Source organism: Sorex araneus, chromosome X (genome assembly GCF_027595985.1).
Source record: "Sorex araneus isolate mSorAra2 chromosome X, mSorAra2.pri, whole genome shotgun sequence".
NCBI lineage: Eukaryota > Metazoa > Chordata > Mammalia > Eulipotyphla > Soricidae > Sorex > Sorex araneus.
In genome coordinates, this window is record NC_073313.1 from 24,281,181 (window position 1) to 24,305,361 (window position 24,181).

At 43.2% G+C, this 24,181-nt stretch overlaps 1 protein-coding gene across 4 annotated transcripts in view; it reads left to right on the plus strand.

Moving 5' to 3' along the window:
- The first annotated feature begins 1,791 nt into the window (after positions 1-1,791).
- Positions 1,792-24,181, plus strand: part of ZFX (zinc finger protein X-linked) — a 38,675-nt gene continuing 16,285 nt past the window's right edge. For 2 of the 4 annotated variants that reach the window (XM_055122062.1, XM_055122065.1), the window contains exons 1-3: positions 2,011-2,463; positions 17,390-17,475; positions 19,517-20,086. In XM_055122062.1, the coding sequence (XP_054978037.1) occupies positions 17,418-17,475; positions 19,517-20,086 (628 nt within the window). In that variant the 5' untranslated portion in view covers positions 2,011-2,463; positions 17,390-17,417. Of the gene's footprint in view, positions 1,942-2,010; positions 2,464-17,389; positions 17,476-19,516; positions 20,087-24,181 lie in introns of those variants that run through there. The other 2 variants (XM_055122063.1, XM_055122064.1) reach the window with 2 other exon arrangements.

A 24,181-nucleotide genomic window follows, 5' to 3' on the forward strand; every position in this document is an offset into this window, starting at 1 on the left:
AAAACATCTTTTTCATTTTCATTTTTACTCCCCCTCCAGCACTCCCCATGCTGGGGACCAAACCCAGGGCCTGCACATCTGCAAGGCAAGTGCTCTCCTGCTGTGCTGTATCTCCCACCCCCCTGGCACTCATGGTGCTCTATACTAGTGGACTTCGAAGTATTCCATGCTAATGATGGAAGAATTAACACGAATGTAGAGATAAGACTTTTATATTCATGCTATAACGGTTGTATGGATGATGCTGTCCCATTCTCGACAGTGTTAAAACAGACGCTGATTACCCATTTTTAGTTTATTTTTAATTTTTGTTTGCATGTTTGTTTGGGGGCTGCATCTGGCAGTGCTCAGGGCTTGTTACTCCTGGCTCTATGCTTCAGGGGTCACCTCTGATGGGTCTTCACCAGGAATCCAACCGGGTCAGGTGCATGCAAGGAAAGCACTCTATGCATTCTACTGTCTCTCTAGCCCATATTTTATTTTTTTAGCTTTTTTTTTTTTAAGTGGGTCACAAGTTACAAAGCTGTTCAAATGTTTCGATTATAGGATGTTTCAATACCCATTCAGTGATATGTTTCAATACCCATCCCTTCACCTTCACTTGTATACTTTTACCACCACCAATGCACCAATGGTCCCAGTTTCCCCCCACCCTTCTACTCTCTCTCCCTCCCTCCCCCTCCTCCTCCCTCCTTTTGCAGCCCACATCATTAAGGAAAAAAAAATATTAATGTGGATTCACAAGTGATTTAACCTTCAAAATAGTAGTTTTGCTTTCCTGGGAACTACATTCCAATGGAATTTTCTGTATATGACACATTGTTATTTATCACTCTTGAAAGGAAATTTAATCACTGAGAAAAATCAAAATTTGGGAGAAAAATTGTCCTTCAGTACATTCTCAGAGATTTGTTCTCGGTCTACCTTTCTTTTTCCCTTTCAAAAGTGGCTTATAATTGTGAGATGCACGTGGGAAAGGACAACTTGTTTTCTGGGAGTTTCAAAAAGTCAAGTCAGGAAGCTGAACTACATGGCCTCTTTAAAGAGATCTCAGGCTCGTATGCAGTTCGCTTGATAACTTTTGTTCCTGAGAAACATCATCAACAGTATTGCAAGTCACAGACCTCAACCAAAACGATTTTTAAATTTGTTCCTTATTTGTCTAATGGTTTGTGCGGGAGTTGAGGAAGTAAGGCCAGTCTGAGCCTGGATTAATGTAAACACTACACTACTTAACTTTTAACTAGTTTTAAACAGTTTGGGTCCCAAGTTCAGTATGGAAATAGCTGAAGAATTTAAACTAGGGGAAAAGCAAAATGCATGTTTTGGGAGTTGATAAATGATTTGTTGAATCAAAGACATGGTTTTCCTTCTTCCTGGCTTTTTAAACTTTAAGAAGCTTAAGTATTGGCAAAAAAAAAAAAAAAAGAGGAAGCATCCATACCCAACTCTGCTCCCTATTTATACAACAATGGGGAAAAGTCATTCTTTAGGCAACACCTAAGGCGGCCTCCATCTCCCAAACCGTGCAAGAGATGCATAGATAGGGAGTCCATGCTAACATGTGCTGATCGCGGCACGCGGAGCCCGTGTCCAAATGCAAGACTTTCCCTCACTTCTTTTCCGCAGGAAACTAATAGTTAGGCTCTCTGCTTACTTTTTAAAGGAAGGCAAGAAAGGCGGTTTGGCAGTTGCCCTGGGCCAGCCATTCTCCCCCTCTCCCGGCCGCACACCCCCTTAGACGGGCAAAGCTACTTCCATTTTATTTCCAAGTTGGGTTTTTTTTTTTTTTTGGAGCGACGGCCGGGGACGGCGGGGTTGCTAAATTTATCTTCTTCGCCAGCCCCGGGGCTGAAGAAAACACAAGTTACGGCGGGCGGGGGGCTGCGGGCCTGCGAGCCAGCCGAGCGGGCGCCCGGGCCAGGCGGGCGCGGACAGGCGGTAGGTCTCCGGGGAGGGCCGGGAGCGGCCGCGGCCCGCGGGGCGCGGCGGGGGGCGGCCGGGCCGCTCGCCTCTCGGCGGGGTCGACACGCCGCGGCCCCGCGCGGGCTGCTCGGCCGAGGCGGCGCGTGTGCGGCGGCGGCGGCGGGCGGGAGCGCGGAGGTGGAGGGAAGGGGGGCGCTGTCACGGAGACGCGGGCCGCGGGAGCCCCCGGCGCCAGGCCACTCGGCTGCCCGGGCGCGGGCCGTGCGCGTCGCCCAGCCGGGCCGCCAGGGAGCCCACCGGGCGGAGGAGGGGGCCCGTCTCCCCTTCCGCCTTTTCCTGGGTCTCTCTCCCGGGCGGTGACGTGACGTGCTGACGGCGGGCCCGTGCCGGGGCGCTGGGCCGCTTTTTGTCAGCTCCGAGCTCGGCCCCTCCTCCCTCCCTCCGCCCGCCCCACCAGCCGGAGCCCGGCCCAGTGCTCCAGAGAAAGGCCGGCCTGCAGCACCCGCCACCGTCGCCGACCGCCCGCCCGCCCGTCCGGTGAGTTCCGGGCGCCGCCGCGGCCGTGCGGCCTCGCGCGCGCGCAGCGGCCTGGTCCCGGCCTGGTCGGCGGCCCGCGGAGGCGCCCTTCCGCGCTAGGCCGGGCGCGATGGCGCGCGGCGCCGAGCAGGCCCCGAGGAGGCCGCAGCTAGGCCCGGGGAGGAGCCCGGCTGCCCCGAGCGGCGGCGGAGGCGCGTCTCGCCGACGGGCGGGGGGTGGGGGAGGGTCGCCCGGTGGCCCGGGAGGCGGCGGCGGGGCCGCCCGGGGGCCCCGCGCGGAGGTGAGGCCTGGCCGGGAGGCGAAGGCTGCAGGCGTGAGGTGAAGGCCGCAGGCCGGCCGGGCCGATTTTCGCTATGTAAATAATGGGCGCGCGGGGGGAGGGCCGGGGGACAAGATGGCGGCGGCTCGGCGCCTGCTGCAGGGGACGACGGAGGGGGTTGCCGGGAGGGGGAGCCGCCATCTTGAAGGCGGCGTCGGGAGCGAAAATTCCGCTAGAGCCCGTGAGGGGGGGTCGGAGAGCGGGCGGCGGCGGCGGCTCCGGTGCGGGGCCCGGAGGCCCGGCGCGGCGGCGTGCGCGCGCGGAGGGGGCGTGCTCGCTCCACACAGTGGCCATTGCCCTCGCCGCCATGATGGGCGCTTAAGCTCCAGAGGCTCGGCGGCAGCGCCACCTTCCTGCCCTGCCTCCTGCAGCCCCGTGACCGGCTGCTGCTTCCGCTGCGTTGCAGCTGGGCTGCCGCAAGCGGCCATCGCCGCCACCCGGGCCCCCGGCGGCCGCCCTGGCAGCTGGGCTGCTCCCCGCCCTGCTTCATTTCGGCCCCCAGCCCCGTGGCCGACGTGGCTTTTTAGTGCGCGCTCGCGGCCGTTGTTCCCCCCGCCCCCCTCCCCAAAATCATTGTCTCCTCGGTGATTTGAATAAAGGAATACAAATAAAATTGATTTGAAAGAAGTTCTCACCACTCTTTGAGCGGCTCGCGGGGAAGTGCCAGTTGCACAGCGCGAAAACGAACACTTTGTTTGCAACAACTTTCAGGAAGGGGAGTGTTGGACAGGATCCCGCTGCATAGTTCAATGCCTACGGATGACCCCGGGGCGGAAAGTTACTTTCTTAAAGGAAGGAGGAAGAACACTGTGCCCCCGAGTTTATCTGTCAAGGCTGGGGTGGGGGTGGCCCCGACTACAAAGTTGCGGGGTGGGAAATTGCCCAGCCTGGCTGGCCAGAGCACTGGTGCCCAGGCAGACAGAAGCGGGCTCCTGGACTGCAGCTGGAGGATGCTCCAAGACCGTTTTCTCGGAGGCAGATAAGGTGGAACGTACTAAAGCCCTTCTAGGCTACTGGAGGCGGGCAGCGTTCCCTTCTGGAGCTTCAGAAAGGGCTCCCGAGGTGCCATTGGGAGGTGACTGGGATGGCGGTGAAGAAAGGGCGTTTGGAGGGTGACCCCGTGTTTACATGTGGCCCGGAGGAGATGGATGGTGGACGAGCGTGCTGGCGGGGGTGCGGGGGTGGGGGGGAGGCTGAGCAAAGGAGAAAGCAGAGCGCTGCTCCCCAAGCTGGACTGTAGGAATGCCTAAATGCCGTGGGACTAGGGAAAGTTGTAAAGTCAAGATGGGAGGAGAGAAGAAAGTGGATCAGGGAAGTGAAGCCAGTTTTGCCACTCTTTGATCAGCCACTTCCTGGGTGCTCCTGTTTTTCTCTCCTAATTTGTCACCCCACATTAATAGCCTTCTGGCTCCGCTTATTTCTCTAAGTAAACAAATAGGGGTTTCTTCCGTTTCATTTGACCGTGGCTCAGCGTCACGCTGCTGTGGGTTACTTTCCGAAAAGGAGGCCTGAATCTGGAAGTATTCCCGTGGTGGTTCCCTCGCCTTCGCTTTAGAGAAGTTGGTTAGAAGTGTGACAGGAAGGGCAGTGGGGTTGAGAGAGCCCTGTTCTCCCTGTCGGTGAGGGAACTGCCGACCACCCTTGGGTTTGACAGGGCAACTAAGGCTCTGTGCTGAGCCCAGTTTTCTGCGCTTTTTAATATTATATATATAAATATTTCAAAACCATTTCTAATTGCGGCAACTTGGTTTTCCTAGTGTTACTATTTATGCCTTAGGCATGCATGGCGCTGCAGCACACCTGCCATCAAAGGGCTGGCCTCTCTCCTCCGCACCCTATCCCTCGGTTCCTTCGCTCAGCTCTACCCCCACCCTCCTGCGTGCTAACCTCAGTCCTATTTTCTGCTCATGTTTTGATTAATGTTTGGCTCCTGGATGCACATGGGGGAAGATGTTTCCTAGCGTTGTGTACAACTCTTCGCGTAAGTATGCATTAGAAACTTGCTTCAGTCTTTTCCTAGGCTGCAGCAGGTCTCAGAGTGATACTAGAGACGAGGGCAGGGAGCCGGAGTTTGCTCTGTATCTTGTGAACCGCAGCGGTTTAGGAAAGTTGGAGTGAAGGTGTGTTGGAGGAGGTTGACTACGTGTTTGCGTGTTATTGTGATTGTTGAGGGCTGTGATTTCCGATGAGGTAACCATAAACTTAGAAGAACCAGTTGCGCTATAGCTTGAGAGTTGGGAAAGACAAAGAACGCTGGAAAGAAAACATGTGGCTGGGAGATGGCGCAGGGCTTGCTCGTGGCCCCGGCTCATCCCATGCACTGCAGGGTACCCTGAGCACCGTTGAGAGGAGCAAGAACAAAGGAAAAGAGAAACAAAGCCGCTAGTGGTGGGGTACGCTACATTGCCAGGAATCGAACCCAGCACTCCCGACATGCCACGTTTGCACTGCAGCCGGCCCCCCCCCCCCCCAGCCATCCACCAGCTGAGTCGTTATGGTTTTTGTTTCTGGGTCACACCTGGTGGAGCTGGGGGGTGAGGGTGAGGGTAACCAGCGACCTTGCCCTGTGGGTTGTGTAATCCTAGGCTCCAGCGTGTGCCCCGGCCACTAAAGCTATCTCTCCTGAATTCTATCTTGAGCCCCTGAGTTTTTAACACATTTGTGCTTTGGATAGAAGTGTCCTTAAAAAAAAAAAGAAAAGAAAAGAAAGAAAAAGCCAGCAGTGCATTTATCCCCCTCCCCCCCACATTGCTTTTTGTACTGCTTCCTCTCTAACCCCATTTGAACTTGTGTTGTCAATGATGACCTTGTTTGTATTATTTGTGTTTGTACACACTGGCAATACTTCACTTCTCTTTTACACTCTGAAAACTCTTCACTTTAGGTAGATTACCTAATCTTTGTTTAAACCAGAAGGTTAGATGACCACCTGATAACAGCCTTTGGGTGTTCACCTACTTCCATTTCCTGTTCTTCCTCTGTCTCTGTCTAGGCTTTTTTTCTGTTCCCTTGCTGGCTGCCTGGAGAATTGGCCGCCTTCAGGCGCAGCTGCTCTGCCTGTGTGCCCCACCCGTCCCAGAGGACTGAGCTGTCAGTGATTTGGCTGCTTGCATCATTGCCTCTCTCTGCCACTGCCTTTCGCTCACCGGTATTCCTAGCTCTCTCATCTTACAAAAGCCTCACCTAGCTTCTCTCTCTTTTCACCAGTACTTGAATTTTTTTTTCTTATCCCACTTATTCCTAAATTCTCTGTTGTCCCAAACCGGGAAACCATACCACAGCCCTTCATTCAGCCCATGGGTCAGATAAAAACATTTTGTGTTTTCGGGCACTTGGTGCTTTTCTATCATCTGCAGTGGAATTTCCCTTACGGTCAGACCGCCATCCTTTTCTCAGATATTTCACCCCAGCTTTAGTGCCCTTTACCAAGTCCGTTCTCTCCTAGTTTGTCAACTAGTGTTCAGTTCCTACTTAACCTTCTCCACTTTATTGTCTTACTGTCTCAACATGTTCAAAACAAAATTTATATGACTCCTAGCTAACACCCAGTGCTCTTTATTGGGAATATGATATATTTAATATATATTTAAATATTGCAGCAAATATATAATAAAGATTGATATTTAAATATGTATATATATGTGTGTTTAAACTCGGAGACCCTAAAACAACTACTTCCAATTTTCTGTTAATGACAGCATCTTTCCAGGTCCACTTTTTTTCTTACCTGTCACATATAGCAATGTGGAGAACATCAGTATTTAACCTACCTTTGTTTGTTTGATTTTTGGGAGTGGGGCCGTGCCCAGTGATGCTCAGGGGTTACTCCTGGCTCTGTGCCCAAGGATCACTCCTGGCAGTGCTCAGGGGACCACATGGGAATCTGGGGATTAAACCAAGGTTAGCTGTGTGTAAGACAAACACCCTAACTGCTGTACTATGTCTCTAGCCCTATATAAACCCATCTTAGCTTTATTTCTGTTTCTCCTACAATGTGGTTATAGAGAGGGCTGGAGCAGTAGTACAGCAGGTAGGGTGCTTGCCTTGCACGTGGTCTACCTGGTTTTGATCCCTGGCACCCCATATGGTCCCCCACGCCCTACTAGGAGTGATCTCAGAACAGAACCAGGAATCAGCCCTGAGCACTGCTGGCTGTGATCCCCTCCTGCGCCCCCTCCCCAAGAACAAACTGATTGTAGAGATAGCCTCTCAATTATCTTTGTCCCCAAGCACTACCTGGCACATGGTTATCTCTAAATTACTTCAATTATTGTGTGCAGGGATTTTTTTTCCCCCCTTGTGGGAGAGGCATACTCATCAGTCAGTGCTCAGGGCTTATTTTTGACAGTGCTTGGGGAACCGTATGTGGTGCCCAAGATCAAACGGAGGATGGCAGCAAGCCAGGCAAGCTCCTTCACCCCTGTTCTCTTTCTCTGGCCCCAGCATGCAGGGAATTTTATGTAGTGAAAAAGTTAAATATTCTTTTTCAGGTGTTCAGACATCTAATCAGCGTGTTACTTGACCAAGGTATGTACATATTAAGCCATATCAGGTAGCTGAATAGTCTTCATAACACCCCCAACCTCTAATAGATTCAAGTATGGCCAATCTATTCTTAGTCTGTCAAATTATTTTTCCAAACAACATTCTGTAAAATGCAGGTATCTTGTAACTGTTTGACTCCGAAGTATACTTTCGGGGAGACTATGTGGCCTTGAAGTAAGTATACAGCCATTAGGCTTCCTGGCTCACTGAGATCCCCTATGGTGATCCAATCCAGGGCCTCATACTTGCAAGATTTGTGCATTCTACCACTAACACTTTGTCCCCCGAGCCTCTCAATTTTTAAGAGTCTTAAGAGGTCCTGACCCCGTAAAGTTGGAAAACAACATCTAGTTCTTTCATTTTGCTTGTATGAAAATGTAAAAATAATTGTGCTTTGTTGTTGGCTGGTTTATGCAAAGCAACCATGAGGTGGTTTGTAGTTTTCTGCAATTTCAAACAGTACTTTAGTAATCATCCTTATAGTGTTATTTTTTAGGATTATGGAAGTAGAGTTGTGACATAGAAGAGTGAATGTATCTTATTGCTGATTTCATCTTGCATTTCTTAGCTTACTTAGGAAGTTGTACCTTTCCCCCATGGATTGCTGTGACCCTCCTACATTTTTACTTTGTTGCTTATAAATATTCTTTTGTTTTTTACTTTGGTCCATATCAAGCAGTCCTCAAGGGCTACTCTTGGGTTGGTGCACACAAGTGACAATGAAGTACTGAAGATGAAACATTGACTTCCTGCATGCAAGGCATGTACAACTAACCCTTTGCACTCTCTCCTGGCCCGTTTATTCTCATTTTATATTGAATAGAATGATCTGCAATTATACACGCTGAAAATACTTTTTCCTATTCTGGAAAAAGTAGCTTTTTTTTTTAATGAAATTTTTTTGGTAATGAGATGGTAGCTAGTTTTCTCAATTTTTCTTCAGTTATGACTCATGTATACCTTTGTCTCTAAGAAATTCTTCCCTTCATGGTTATAATGATACTGTACTTTTTTGTATTGAGATAGGTCACTTAGTTCATCAGGAGTTTTTTCTCTTTTGTGATATAAAGGGATCTAATTTTATTTTATTTTAATTTTTTTTAAGAGGTATGTATTTGCTGAATGGTTCGGTCTTTCTCCCCACTGATTTAGTGTAGCTCCTGAGGTATTCTCGTATGCACATATGTGTTTCTGGTTTTATTGGTCGTGTGACTATTTCTATATCAATACTACTATGATCTCTTCATGATAGTTTTGCAATTAAATCTTGGTATGTCTTTTCTTTTTCTCGTAAGGGATTTTAAAGCAATTTCCTTTCTTTACTTATTTTACGGTTAGTTTGTCATCTTTTATGAAAAACAGCTAGTTTTTTATTGTATCTGCATGAAATTTATAGAAAATACAAAGTCATTTGTAGTGATGCTAAGTAGTGAAGCTGGGCATGCTTTACTGCTTTTCATAAAGTCCTTGCACAATATTCATTAGAGTTTTTACTAGATGCTGTTTAAATTTGGCCATTGTGAATTGGCATTGTAGCTATTGTATTTAATTATTAGTGATGTGTAGGGAACACTGTTGATTTACATGTATGGATCGTGTAAACTTACTAAACTTGTTCTTAGTAGATTCTTAGATGCATCTCCCTACATTTTAACATCTTTGAAACCAAAATAGATCTTAAGTTGATGGTATCCTTAAAATTATACTGTCCAAGCAGCAGTCAAGATATAGTTGTTTGGTTTATTCATTTTTTTCATGGGATTTTTTTTTTGCCTTTGCTGCATGTTATGTATACAAAATGAATAATTTCTAAAATAGAAATTTTAAGTATATTGGCATAAATGACTTTAAAAATTTTAACTTATTTTTTTTTTTATTTATGCCGTTACTTACACTGACTTTACAAGTGGTTTTTCAATTATTTCTGCTCATAAGTCAATTCCGATTTTATTTGCTTCTGGTATTTTTAAAAAGTTAAGTTGAGGATTCAGCTCATTATTATATAACTTTGTTCTTCTAATACATGCCTTTAATTTTTTTTATTTTCACTGTATCACATTTTAGAATCACCCACATACCAAGTTGGGATGTGTAATTCCTTTCTTTCACGTCAAGGGGTTTTATCTTCTCTGTTCATTTTATATCTCCTAAATAAAACTTATTTTTACAAAAGCAAGTAAACAAACCTGTAACTTTTTTCTCTGAGCTAACTGGATGCTGATTTTGACATGAATTATTTTTTGTTCTTAATATATCATAGTTTCCAGCTACCTATTTAATTGTCTAGAACTTGGTTTTGTGTCTTGAAATCTCTTAAGATTTTGCCTTAGAGTTGGAGTATATTGAGTGCTCTGGAAAAAAATGTCAATGTATTTCTTCATATTAACAGCAACTTGAAAATGAGATTTTGGGAGGAAGAGATTTGGGCTACACTCAGCTGTCCTTAGAGGCTGTTCCTACCTCTGCTGAGGAGTTACCCTTGGCAGTGCTGGGGCAGGGAGTGGGGGTGAGGGTGGTCTGTGTGGGCACTGGGTATTTGAACAAGGTTGGCAGGATTTAAGGCAAGTGCCCTGTATATGTAAAAGTAGAACAGAGGAACTAACTTTATTGTAATTTGAGTTTTTTTTTAAACCAAAACACTATTAGCTCTTTATATTTTAAAATAAATGAGATTTATTTTCTTGGTAGGATATATTGATAGGCTGAAGAAATGAAAATTCATGTATTAACTTAGAGAAACAGAAGCAAGGAATGCAAAATGGAACAAACAACAAGATATAAGGAGACTTAGGATTTAGCATAAACATACGAGTCCACTCTCCAAATAAGGTGGCCTGGCTCATAAATGGAGAACCAGACAGTCTTGTGGTTTGACTGGTACAAGGCCACAATTAATATTTAAAAGTTACACACAAGCCACAAAGGCAAGCCCTTTGCACTTCATATTCAGATATCCTGAGAATTAAAGAATCTGGGAGAAATAAATCACTTCACAATAATTTGTTTTTTATTTTAGTTGTGATTACAATACTGTTAATGGTAAGTTTTTGTACATACAGTGTTTCAACACCATACCCCTACCCCCATTGTCGGCCATGGCTTTGATCATCTTTTGAGAACATTTGGGCCAGTATTTGGTTCTGCCCTTGACCTTCCAAAGCAGAATTTTCTAAACTTATTTTACCCACTACTCCCTTTTCAGAGGAAAAGAAATCAACATCCCCAGGAAATCTAACTTCAACTTCATTATGTGAACAATCAGGAAACGCCCTCCTCCAGTTGTGCCCTCCAGGAGACAGTATTGTCCTTTTTGGGAAACACTGTTCTAGAATAATCATACTTGGGGCCGGAGCAGCGATAGCACAGCGGGTAGGGCGTTTGCCTTGCATGCGGCCGACCTGGGTTCGAACCCCGGCATCCCATATGGTCCCCCAAGCACAGCCAGGAGTAATTGCTGAGTGCAAAGCCAGGAGTAACCCCTGAGCATTGCTGGGTGTGACCCAAAAAGCAAAAAAATAAATAAAATAGAATAATCATACTTGGTTATGGTTTGTGTGTCTGTATGTGTATATAACTGTGTCTGTGTTTTTTACATGACAGATCACATTTACAAATACTTGAGATTAATAATGATGATTTTAGTTTGATTACATTACTTTGCGATTCCTCCGTCTCTCTCAGAGAGCCCAGCAAGCTACCGCGAGTATCTCGCCCACACTGCAGAACCTGGCAAGCTCCCCATGTTGTATTTGATATGCCAAAAACAGTAAGAAGTCTCACAATGGAGACGTTACTGTTACTGGTGCCCACTCAAGCAAATCGATGAACAACTGGACGACAGTGCTAAAGTGCTACATTACTTTTTAAAGAAGTTAGTTTCATAAAAAAAAAAAAAAGTGAAACTTTTGAGAGCTTTTCTCCTATCTGCTCTGACACAATTCAGATAACTTTGAGAAAAGCCTGGAATTTATATTTTTGGAATTTTTTATTTTATTTATTTTTTTGGCCACAACCAACAGTGCTTAGAACTTATATGCCAGGCATCAAACCTGATCAGTGGTGTGCCAGACAGGCACCCCTCCAGCTGTATTCTCTCTCTGGAGCCCCTGAAACTTTTTAAAGGGGTCACATCACAGACAACTCTCCCCTCCTCTTCAATTTCGTAGTGATTGGCTTTTCCATCTCATATTAATATGGATTGTTATGTTATGGAATGTACTAAGTGGTGGCTCTATTCTATTGAAGAGACTGTACTGATTGTATATTGCAAATTAGTTAGGAGTACACACTTCCTAACATGAAATTACAGTCTTAAAAGACAGGTGTTGTGCTTAGTGTTCAAGGCCCAGCAAATGTAGGTCCTTTACATCTTTGGGCCAAAGTAACAGTGAACAGAATAAAAATTGAAACAAATTTGGAAAAAATTGAACAAAGTATGAAGCAACAGAAGAAAATCATGGGAGCTTTGAAAGGGCTCAGTGAAGTCAGTCCTAGATACAAAATGAGCTCTCAGAAGATAGAAAGCTGGGTAGCAACAGGGCCAAAGGCAGCAGAATGGGAGTGTTGATACACACAACTGAGTTTGCACAGGGGGTTTGAAACGGAGGGGCCTTCTAAGAAGGACCTTAGGTGATGGAGGTAAGTACTCTGGTGATGGGTATAGATAGTGTTGGAATTAATGTACACATAAAATCATTAACAGTATTGTAAATCACAATACTTCAGTTAATAGGGGAGAAGCTCCGGATTTCTGATGGAAGGTGTGTGGGTTCTGATGTATGCCTACTAGAGCTCATTAGGTGGTAGCAGTGAAAATACTGACTTTGAGAGTCTGACTTCCTGGCATGTCTGACTTCCTGGCATGTCAAAGACCGACTTGGCAAGAGAGACAAAATATAATCCTACATTTGAAACTTAGTTATCTGTAGAAATGATGGCTAACATTGAACATCAGTGGGGGTACATTTAGGAAAGAAAAGTAGCTTTAAAGACAAGATATTAATTAGGCTTTACATATAACTTCTCACCAGTTCTGATTTCTCTCTAAGAAAACTATTTCTTGACAGATATACATTTGTTTGCCTTTTTGGCAGCTTGAGTAGTTTCCGTCTACTCTGTATCATCCCATTTGAGTCTTAAGTGCTACTTAAGGAGAGGAAGTATAGTCCAGTCATAAATTAAAAGATACTGAGGTTTTGTAGACTAAAAGCAGAAAAACGATTCTTGTGTATATATTAGCTGCAAAAAGCAAAGTGAGTGTATAAACACCCTGTTAATTTGCCCAAGAGTGTGATGCTGAAACTGTCTAGGCGTCAAGAGATAAACAAATAAATTATATTCATTATCCCTAATTTTAGATAAAATGCCATTGATGTTAACTTGGTGCATTTCTGTTGCTTTATTTTAAAGAGTGGGGTGGTGAATTTCCTTAGTTTCTCTCAACACCTCATTTTCCTTAAAACTGTATTATGTTTTTCGGGCTAAAGAGAATGTGCAGGGAATTGAATGCAGCTGACCCTGGTTTAATTCCTGGTGCCACAGACTGTCCCTGAGCATCATCAGGAGTGAACCTGATCACCACTGGGTGTGGCACCCCAAAGCCTCAAACAAAAAACTGGACATTCTTGGTTAGTACATACTGATGTTGGTTATTAATGGTGAATACATGAAACGTAATATCGTGATGCAGCATTATTAGCATAAGAATGCCATAAAAGAGAGAACAAATCCTATTCTACTGTGAATTGTTTCATTGCACTTTGAGGATCATGATTTCTGTAACTGGGAAGGGAATATTTTACTGAGCCTGAAGTGAGAATGGGTTCCCAGAAGTATTTTGAGGGCATGTGATAGACTTAAAGCTAATACGCATTCTTCCAAATCACAATTCTCTTTGTTCTCTGAACTATTCTAATTTGTCTTCAGATTAGCTGGTCTCTCCTTGAGTTACTTTTCTACCAATTACCATAGTCCTAGGAATTTTTCAGAGGGAAAGAGCGATATTACATGGGATATGGCACTTGTCTTGCATGCAGCCACTCTGGGTTTGACCCCGGCATCCCGTATAGCCCCCCCAGCCCTCCCAGGAGATCTCCCTGAGAGCAGAGCCAGGGGTAAGCCCCGAGTACCTATGGGTGTGCCCCCCCCCACACACACACTTCTAAGAAATTTGGTTTCATTCTAATTGGCAAAATTTCTAGCCCCACAAGGGGTTATGAATTTGAAGTATTATAATTTTTACTGGGAAGTACAGACTATATTTTTTCCCAGTTTGGATTTCTCTGGTAAAACAGAAAGACAAACAATTTGTCAAAAACATTTGATTTTTTTTTTTTTTTTTTTACTGCTCTAAAGGGTTACTGCTTACCTAAGTCAAAATCAGATGTGTGCACACTCTATTTGGGTCTAAAATTAGAAATTGAATATTACATCAAATGATGGGAATAATAGTAAGTTCTCTTAGGGTAACTTGGGCCATTATTTTAGGGCACCTTGATTTTGGGGAATTGCTAAAGCTTTCTGAACAGGGGAGTGCCATGATCAAAGAAGCACTTCAGGAGGGTTAGTCTGCCCACAGATTTTAGGAATGTCTCCAGACTGACTTAGAACCAGCTCTGCCTTGTAATAGGGTTCCTAGTCACTTGTTATGGGAATGGTGGAAAGCAGAAGGCCAGTCAAGAGGCTTTTTGTGACCTCTGGGATTGGGCAACACAAAGCTGAGCACCAGTGGTGACAGTGGGAATCAAGGGAAAGGGACGGGTGACTGAGAATATGTGAAGGAGACAAGCTCTGCCAGCTAAGTAAAAGGCCCAGGAGGTTATGTTAGGAGAAAGCAGCACTTGTCCCAATGAAAACATTCAGTGGACAGTCGGTGGAAATGCTATCCGACATATGTGGATTTGAGGAATGATATTTGGCAGATGGGAGTTGAAATTTGAAACTCAGAGAAATAAAGAGGAAGCCGGAGAGAAGAGGGCTGAGTGTACCGCCTGGGCAAAGCTGCCGTGAGGCGTGGTGGAGGCAGAGGTTACAGCAGCTGGGAAGGTGGGAAGAGAAACAGTAGTCACTTAAAGAAGTTGAGCAAGGAGAAAATTTTCCAAATCAAGGGGATTGATGATCAGACTCTATTGAAACGTCACGGAAGATGAATGCTGAGAAAAGGAGTTACTGTACTTGTTGGGAACTCCTCAAGCTGATGGGATTGAGAACATGCACAGAAGTTGGAGGAAGGGGCCATGAATACCTTAACAAAACCCATTTATTGCCCTTTTAATTGGTTTAATTTCATACCATGCTTAGAGGATTATATTTGTCATGGGGGTGGGGGAAGGGCACACCTGGCTGTCTTTAGTGCTGACTCCTGGCTCTGCTCAGGGGTCACTCGTAGGAGGCTTGGAGTACCATATAGGTGCCAGGAATCAAACCCGTCGGCTGCACGCAAGACACCCTTACCCTCTGTACTCTCTCTCTAGCCCTCCTGTAATTAAAATTTTTTTTTAAAGGGTGGAGAAAGTGTTATGACTAGAAATGGTTTTAGTAGAGAGAAGGCAGTGACAATTTACTCAAAGCGTATTCACTTCCTGTTTTTCATGATCAAAAAGTTTTGTTTTCTTTCGTCCTTTTTTCTTCTGTTTTTTTTTTTTGGTGATCCTTTAAACTTGAAGCAGTTTGAATAAATTGCTCTTTCTAGAAAATGAGTAGACTCGTCTGAGTTGACATGTTGAAATCTATTTAGTGATGTTATTTTGTATTGAAGGAACATATATATATATATATATATAAATTTAGCACCCGAAAATAAAATCTACATAGATAACTATAATGTAAATAGCAAATAAGAAAAAGGACACGGAGCTGGAGAGATAGCACAGCGGGTAGGGCGTTTGCCTTGCACGCAGCCGACCCGGGTTCAAATCCCAGCATCCCATATGGTCCCCTGAGCACCGCCAGGGGTAATTCCTGAGTGCAGAGCCAGGAGTAACCCCTGTGCATCGCCAGGTGTGACCCAAAAAGAAAAAAAAAAAAAAAAGAAAAAGGACAAAATGCTGTGGAAATCCAGAATAGGAAGCCTTTTTTTCCCCAGCTTTTTCTCTTTTTGTGGGAATGATATTTGGTGGAAAGACCCAAGCAGGGGTGATGGTAGAAGTGTTCCAGCTTGAAGAAACACTGTACCAAGTATTCAGTGGGGGGTCTTAACAGGGCCACTGGGCAGTTTTGTTTGGCTAAAGTGTGTGTGTGTAGTGGTGGTGATGGGAGGGGGTGGTACATGATGAAAAGTTAGGGAAGTAATAATGGAAAGTTAGAGCCAGAACTTAGAAGATGGCTATAGTTTGAATTTTATTTGGCAGCTACAGAAAACCACGAAATATTTTTGAACAGAGGAATGATATTACCTAGTTGATGATTTAGAAAAATTGCTCTTGTGAAGGAAGCTTTAATAGAAAGCCTGCAGCACTGATATCATCAGCCAGAGAATGATAGCAGTAAAAGAAAGTTGTATCTCAGAATTGTTTACGTTGGATTAGAAAGTGAGAAAGTAGAGGTAAGGAAACCGTTGAGGGAGGAGCTTTATGCAATATTTAAGACATGAGTAAACCACAATCTTCTTTTTGAAACAGTGATTAGTGTTAAGTAGTATTTTATTGGTTAAGTTCTTTTTGTTTGGGGCTTAAATAGAAAAAGGAGATTTAAGGTCATTGAGATGTCTTGCAAAACCCCAAGACAGACAGTGTTGTATAACTGGATGCCAGAAATGTCTAGAATTCGGAGTTAAAAAGTTGTTGCTATGCCTGCCTTCCTGCTCCCACAATTCTGTTTTTCAGATCATTCATTGGATTCTTTTCATTTGCAAACTATTTCATTAGTCTGAGCTAAACTTGGAAAGATCCTGGTGGGGAGAAGGCAGAGGCTGTGAGATGAATTCACCTTGCTCATGGTTTCAGATTCTCAGGGAAAGGACTTTGGTTTTATTGTGTTAGAAGATTAACTTTTTACCATTGTACAATTAGTGCCAATCAACTGTGGCCGGAAGATTATAAATATACCGAGGAAATTTTATTTGTAGATTGGAGGGTTAGTTAAGAGAGGTTTATTGTATGTTAGGAAATCCAAAGAGTGTTTGCTACAGTTTTGCACTTTGAATTCCCCCCCCCTTCCCGGTTGTTGCTGCTGATCCAATAACTGTGGATCCGACATAGTTGTTTGCTTACAGTGCCCACATAAGGAGATCACACATTGTTGTAGTTCTGAGGATCCCAGACTGGGATTGCAGTCCACATACCAGGTGGTATCTCATGCCTGCCCCAGGCCCCTGCGCTTTGAATACTAGTTGAAAGATAGCAGCTATATTAATCCCAGAGAAGTGGTAGGAAAATTGAGCAGAAAATTCCCCCTGCAAGCTACAGAGTGTGTTTAAGTTGACCCTTAACACAACCCGTAGTGCCATTGTGGGAATGTGGAGTAGACTGAGAGGAGAAAGGAGTGCTGGTGTCAGGAAATGCTCTGGGTAGTGTAATGTCTATACTAGGTTTATGCGTGTGTCAAAATTCATCAATTTGTGTGCACATTATATATGTAAACACTACCTCAATTTTTAAAAGCTAAGACTGGAGCCATAGCACAGTGGGTAGGGCGTTGCCTTGCATGCAGCCTACCCGGGTTCAATTCCTCTGTCCCTCTCGGAGAGCCCGTCAAGTTACCAAGAGTATCCCGCCCGCATGGCAGAGCCTGGCAATCTACCTGTGTCGTATTCGATATGCCAAAAACAGTAACAAGTGTCATAATGGAGACGTTCCTGGTGCCTGCTTGAGCAAATTGAGGAACAACGGGACGACAGTGCTACAGTGCTAGAGGACCAATTATTGATTTACCTGCCTTTGTCATGTGATACTCAAAAAGCATTGAAAATTAAGATCCCTTTTCTCTATAGATATGTTCTTGATGTTCATCTGAATTTTGAGTGTTTCAGAAATGTAAATATGATGGACTTTTAATAAAATAACGGTTTACTTCTCTCTGTTCCCCTACCCCCCCACCCCCCACCTCCCAATACACACATTTTAGGAGCTGTGACTGATGAGAATTAAAGGCCATGGATGAAGATGGACTTGAATTGCAGCCTCAAGATCCAAACTCATTCTTTGATACAGGTATAACTTGGATCGTTTTGCTTCTCAGCTACTAAATTTAGAGTCGATGATCAGGTAGAAAAATTACTAGACTCTTACAGTGATATTTACACTTAGGTATTTTAATGAGTACATTATTCTCTTCTTAAAATTTTGTCTCTCTCACAACCAACTCTTGCATTCTTGTCAGTACTTCAGCAGGATCAAAATGTTCGTTTTATCTTTAGTTATTCTCGTCCTCTTATAACACTAAATCCTGTTAATTTTCCCTTTGTAAATGTCCTCATTGCATCTCTTCATTCTATTTCCTATTACGTAAAGACTGTCATTTTTCATTCTTAGTCTGCAGTAACTTTAAATTTTTGCTTTATGCCCTGGCTCTTGCCTCCAGTCAAAGGTACTCCTAAGCATAAAATTAACATGTGGATTATTTGATTTGCCTGTTTTCCATTATAGTATAAACCTAGGGCTCTCCACTTTCTGACCTCATCTTATTTTTACATCCCTATCTCTTAGGAGTTGACAAAGGGAGCTTTTGACTTCAGGAAGATGAAATCTTAGCCTTACACCCCAAACTGTACAAGGGAAATGAAATTCTAATATTAGAAAAACATATGTAAATTTTTGGGTTACTGGGGCTAAAGCAGAATTAAAGTGGGTAGGGTGTTTGCCTTGCACACTGCTCAGATCCCCGGCACTCCATATGGTCTCCTGAGCCTGCCTGGATCAGTCCCTGAGTGCAGAACCAGGTGTATAGGTACCAGGGATTGAACCCAGGTTGGCAGCTTGCAAGGCAAGCGCCCTACCCACTGTAACTGTCGTTCTGGCCCCAAGATTTCTTACATTTTGCCAGATTCTTTGGCTCTTCTTGATCATTTGTGATTCTTTGGCCCTTGTTGATCATTTGTGTTTATTAAACAAAGCCAGCGCCTGACCAGTGATACATAGAGTTGGGCAGATGTTTGAACTTGGCCTGTTTTGAGTCATATCTAGAAGTATTAACTGAATAGCATTTTAGATAAGACTGTTACAAAATTTATTTGCTTTTTTTATGGACCAGGGGCCAGGATAATGGAGTTACCTAGTTTTATCTTTGGTTTTGGAAAAGATAACTGGTTTTGATTCCCATTTGGGATGTTAATTCAGTGTAATGTTTAATCAGCAGCATACTCTGTAGAAATGATGTGATCTTTGTGAAGACATTTGATCTCATCTTGGCTTTAGCAGATTCTTCCTTCTACCTTTATTCCTTAATTTCAGAGTGGATAACAGTAAGGTTTCTTATTCTAATCACCTGCCTGGGGAATTGGGGCATGAAGGAAGTTCAGAAGGAGACTCGCTGGAGGTAGAGTGCCCTCTTGAAGTTGGGACAAACCTTACTTCACCTTAACCTTCCACCACTTCCAAGCATCTGCACTTCAGCCATCTTCTTATTCACACAGGGCCCGTAACCAGTTGCCTTGCTTCTTTACTGTGGCCTTCTGGCCCTCTCTTCAGTTATGCTCTGGTGCTTTTATATTTTAGATTCAGAGGCTAACTTTTAAGTTTCTATAGTCATTGATGGGGGATATTTGGCGAAATGGTGTATCAGTACAAAGAAGAAAGAATGTGAAGGAAGATAGGGAAAAGGTGGAAGGGGACTAAAGAAATACATGGAAGAAATAGAAAAGTATTTGAGGAGAGATGGAAAGAGAAGAGAAAGAACGAGAAAGTTATATATAAAGGAAAATGTTACATTTGCCTCTTGAATTTTTATAAACATTAGGAATTTTTATAAACATTATCCTCAAGTACCTATGTTAATGGGCTTAATTTTAGTGAGTTCAAAATTTCACTTCAGTTAATATTTTTCTTTTGTGACTGCCTCCATTATTTTGGTTTTTTTCTCTTATTAATTTATTGAGATGAGTAGAAAAGTTCTTATATGTTCTTTATATCTTTGTTTTGATATTTGAGAAAACTGAGGAACTAGTCAGTTTTCCTGGTAGAAAGTCAATGACCTCTTGATTGGATTGTGCATGCCTACCTGAAACTTGTAATTTTAATTTTTTTTTTCCCTAAGGAGCTGATGCAACACACATGGATGGTGATCAGATTGTTGTGGAAGTACAAGAAACTGTTTTTGTTTCAGATGTTGTGGATTCAGATATAACTGTGCATAACTTTGCTCCTGATGACCCAGACTCAGTTGTAATCCAAGATGTTATTGAGGACGTTGTTATAGAAGATGTTCAATGCCCAGATATCATGGAAGAAGCAGATGTATCTGAAACAGTCATCATTCCTGAGCAAGTGCTGGACTCAGATGTAACTGAAGAAGTTTCTTTAGCACATTGCACAGTCCCAGATGATGTTTTAGCTTCTGATATTACTTCGGCCTCAATGTCTATGCCAGAGCATGTCTTGACAAGTGAATCTATACATGTGTCTGACGTTGGACACGTTGAACATGTGGTTCATGATAGTGTAGTAGAAGCAGAGATTGTCACTGATCCCTTGACAAGTGATGTGGTTTCAGAAGAAGTATTGGTAGCAGACTGTGCCTCTGAAGCTGTCATAGATGCCAATGGGATCCCCGTGGACCAGCAAGACGATGACAAGAGCAACTGTGAAGACTACCTTATGATTTCCTGTAAGTCAAGGGGTGCAGTGGTTATCAAGGGTATTTTAAAGGCTCTCTCTCTTTTTTTTTTTTTTTGCTTTTTGGGTCTCACCTGGTGATGCACAGGGGTTACTCCTGGTTCTGCACTCAGGAATTACTCCTGCCAGTGCTCAGGGGACCATATGGGATGCTGGGAATCGCACCCGGGTCGGCCGCGTGCAAGACAAACGCCTTCCCCGCTGTGCTATTGCTCCAGCCCCTTAAAGGCTCTCTTTTCTAATTTAAATCAAGGGTGAAATTTTCTTGACTTCTATGAAATTAAAGTAAATCTCATAAACCTACCTGTATTTGTTCTTTCAGTTTGAAGCCTGTAAAATAACTCAGTTAAGAAAAGTAATGTGGTTTTATGGATGTTGAGGAGAGCTGCTACAGTGGGCAGGGTGCTTGACTTCATGCTGTAGACCTAAAATAAATAAGTAGTATAAAATGCTACTTTTGTGAAACATCCATTTTTCCAGTAGCAAAAGTAGATGAATTGGTGATAAAGGGTCAGGTTGTGCCTTAAAGAGCTGTGAGAAACAAAATCACTTGGGTGCCTCTCATATTAACATGATCAATAAAGATCTCACACTAGGTTTGATTGGTATCACCATATCCTTTAATTAGAACAGTTAGGAAGACGAGCAGGAGGGGGCTTTTGCCTTGCATGCTACTGGCCCAGGTTCAGTCCCCAGCATCCCCTGTGGTCCTTTGAGCCTTGTCAGAAGTGATCCCTAAGCACAGAGCCAGGAGTAAGCCTTGAACACTGCTGGGTGTGCCCCTTCTGCACCCCATCCCCCTCGACAGAAAGAAAAAACAGAGTTAGGCATTCCCTCTTTTTTCTTTTTCTTTTTTTAAGACATTCCCTCTTAATCCTAGATTCAACTTAGGTGTTGAAATAATTTGCTTTCTTTGGTAACAACCTTTTTACATTTACCTTGCAATTTAGGAGGTTTTAGTATATTTGCAAACTTGTGTTGTAACCATTGTTAAATTTTAGAATGTTTCACTACCTTAAGGAGGAACCCTGTGCCCTTTAGCTATCTTTCCCATCAAAACCTTTGTATTTAATTCTAATTATTGATTTGCCTATTCTAGACATTTCTTGCAAATGAAGTCTTTTGTGACTGGCTTCTTCGACTTTGCAAAATGTTTTCAAGGACTCTCCTTGTTTGGGTATACTTTTTTTTTTAATTTATTCTTTTATTGAATCACCATGTAGAAAGTTACAAAGCTTTCAGGTTTAAGTCTCAGTTATACAATGCTCAAACACCTTACATTTTTGTATCATGTATCATGTATTGCTCTATATTGCGTTGTTTCTACCTTTGGGTCTTATGAGTAGTTGTAATATCAACTTCTGGATACAAGTTTTTGGACATAAGTTTTCATTGGTCTCGTGTATATATACGGGAGTGGAATTGCTGAGTCACATGGTAATTCTATGTTTAACTTTTTGAGTTAACTGCCAGGCAGTTTTCCAAAACCGGGAGCATGATTTTGAATTTCCACTATGAATGAATTTCCACTATTTCCACTGAGTGAAGGTTTTAGTTTTTAAAGCTCTTGTAAATACTGTTTTTAAGAATTATTATTATATCTCTCTCAGTGGATGTGAAGTGATACCATGATATTTTTACCCTCCCCCAAAAGATTTAGTGTTTGGTAATAATAGAAAGAGGTAATAGTAACTTTCAATGAATACTGTCTGTGTGCCAAAACTTAATATATATTATTTATTATAAATTATTTTCTTTACAACATTTTGAAGTGAAGATTTGGAATCAAGTATGTTTTATTTCAGAGTCTTATTTTCCACTGTACTCCCTTTGTTTATGTATATACATATGTATGTATTTAGAGTTGATACCACAAAGCAGTAGAGTTTGGGTAATTTGTGCTTATTGGTGGATAGAGTAAATAAGTAGAATTACACTGCTAAAATTCATGAAATTTTTGAATATCCAATTTCAACAATGTTAAGTCATTTGGTGTGGGTCAGCACTTAAGCATTTTCTTGATTCATTATAACGGAAGTCAGAGCAGCCTCCAAACCCTATTGCATTGTTTTTCTCTGGTATTGGAATGTTGTATGACTGAAACCTGATCATGAACAGCTTTGTATCTCTTGTGTATCTCATGATGACTCAATTTTTAAAAAGCAAGAAAAAAAAGAAAAAATTATCTATATTATGGTTAGGGCCAGAGTGATAGTACAGGGGTTAGGAGCTTGCCTTGCAATGGCAGTGACTCCAGTTTGATCCCTGTGCCATATAGTTCCCCTTAGCACTGATGGGTGTGCCCCCCCCAGCCCCCCCAGTTGTTTTTATACATGGAAAAAAGAAATCCTCTGAAAACTATTTTCATTCTTGCTTGTGTTACTTATGTCTTCATTAAAAAACACTGATTAGCTATGATGAGCTCAGAACCTTGCCGGCGCTCAGCAACAGAGCGGTGAATCTCTGCCTTTAGGGTTCACGGTTCTGGGGGCAGAGCTAACAAACAGACCACTACAGTTACATGCGGAAAAGATATAAATTAGATATGTGTCTTTCGGAAGCTCTGGGGAGGAAGAAATGGGAAGTTTTTGCTACGCTTCAGTGAGTGTAAAGCCTCAGTTCTGTTGATTAAAGACGCATACTTCATTTCTACCCCTATCCGTTTCCCTGTGTCTCGTGCTGCTTTAAAGCAAGTGCCATATATTTCACTCAGTGTTATTTCAGCATGTTTCTTGCAGGCAAGGCATTTAAAAATAATAAAATTATCACATCTTTAATTTAAAAAAGTACTTCGTGTTGAACTCAATTTGAAGGGTGAATAATGACTAACAGTTCAGTAGGTGGCTGAGGAAGGAAGGGAATGGCAGAGGGGACAGCAGTGCGTTATAGGGAAGGAGAAGTGAAAGGTCTTCATTTGAAATTAGGTTTTAGCTGTAATTTGGAGGAAACTCCCTCAAGCCGTATTTATGATATAAGTAGAATTTGGATTAAATTGTGGTTGAAGAAGAGGGAAATTCGAAACACTTTCTCTGGTGTTTGACTGGTGCGGCCGAGCAGAGAAGCACATTTGGACATGCTGAATATCTATCTTCAGGTATTTCTAAAATGTGAGAAGTCTTTTTTACTGAGCCAAGGATATTTTATTGTGGTTTTTTTTTTTTTTCCTTTTTGGGTCACACCCGCTGATGCACAGGGCTTACTCCTGGCTCTGCACTCAGGAATTAGTCCTGGCAGCACTCAGGGGACCATATAGGATGCTGGGAATAGAACCCGGGTTGACCGCATGTAAGGCAAATGCCCTGCCCACTGTGCTATTGCTCCAGCCCCAAAAGGATATTTTAGAGATTGTATGTTGAACGAGCTTAAAGCTGGTTTCTGATAACATTTAAACAGGTTTTTATTTTTAACTCTATGTAACATTTTGTTTTTACTCTGAGAAGTTTGTTTCAAAATATAAAATTATCTAAAATTAGAATTTTCTGTCTATAGGGCTGGAGAGATAGTACAACGGTTAAGGTTCTTGTCTTGCCTGCTGGTTTGAATCCCCACGTAGGTTTCCCTGAGCATCTTGAGCCCAGAGCCCAGAGTAGCTCCTGTGTACTGCTAGTTGTGACCCAATAATGTTCTGGAGGTTAGTTTATTCCCAGGGAAAAACTCCCAGATAAGTGAAAGATGTTGTAATCTTTTTTCCTTGTCCCACCACAGTAACATTGAGTAAAAGGTCTGTCTACAAGACCTTCCAAGCTTCGCTTTGGCCTTGTGGCTTGTATTTATTGGTTCTCTGCTTGAGACTTGGAATCCTCTCGCAACTTGCCCTTTGGAAAGGTCTATATTTACTTTGTGAGATGATTGGGGGTTTGGGAGAGAAGAGTGAGGAAGAGAGAAAACTCTTGCTTCTCCGTTCAGGATTTTACAGATGCAGTGTCTGAAAACAGCACCTGCCTTCCTCAGCCAGCCCTCCATTTCACGCTCTGCCTGCTCTTCACTGCCTGCGTGAAGTTGCTCTAGTTACCTACTTGGGTTTGACTTCAGTTTCCCTATTTTGAAATAGCACTAACGAAATAGCAGCAGGGCAGACACCCTATCC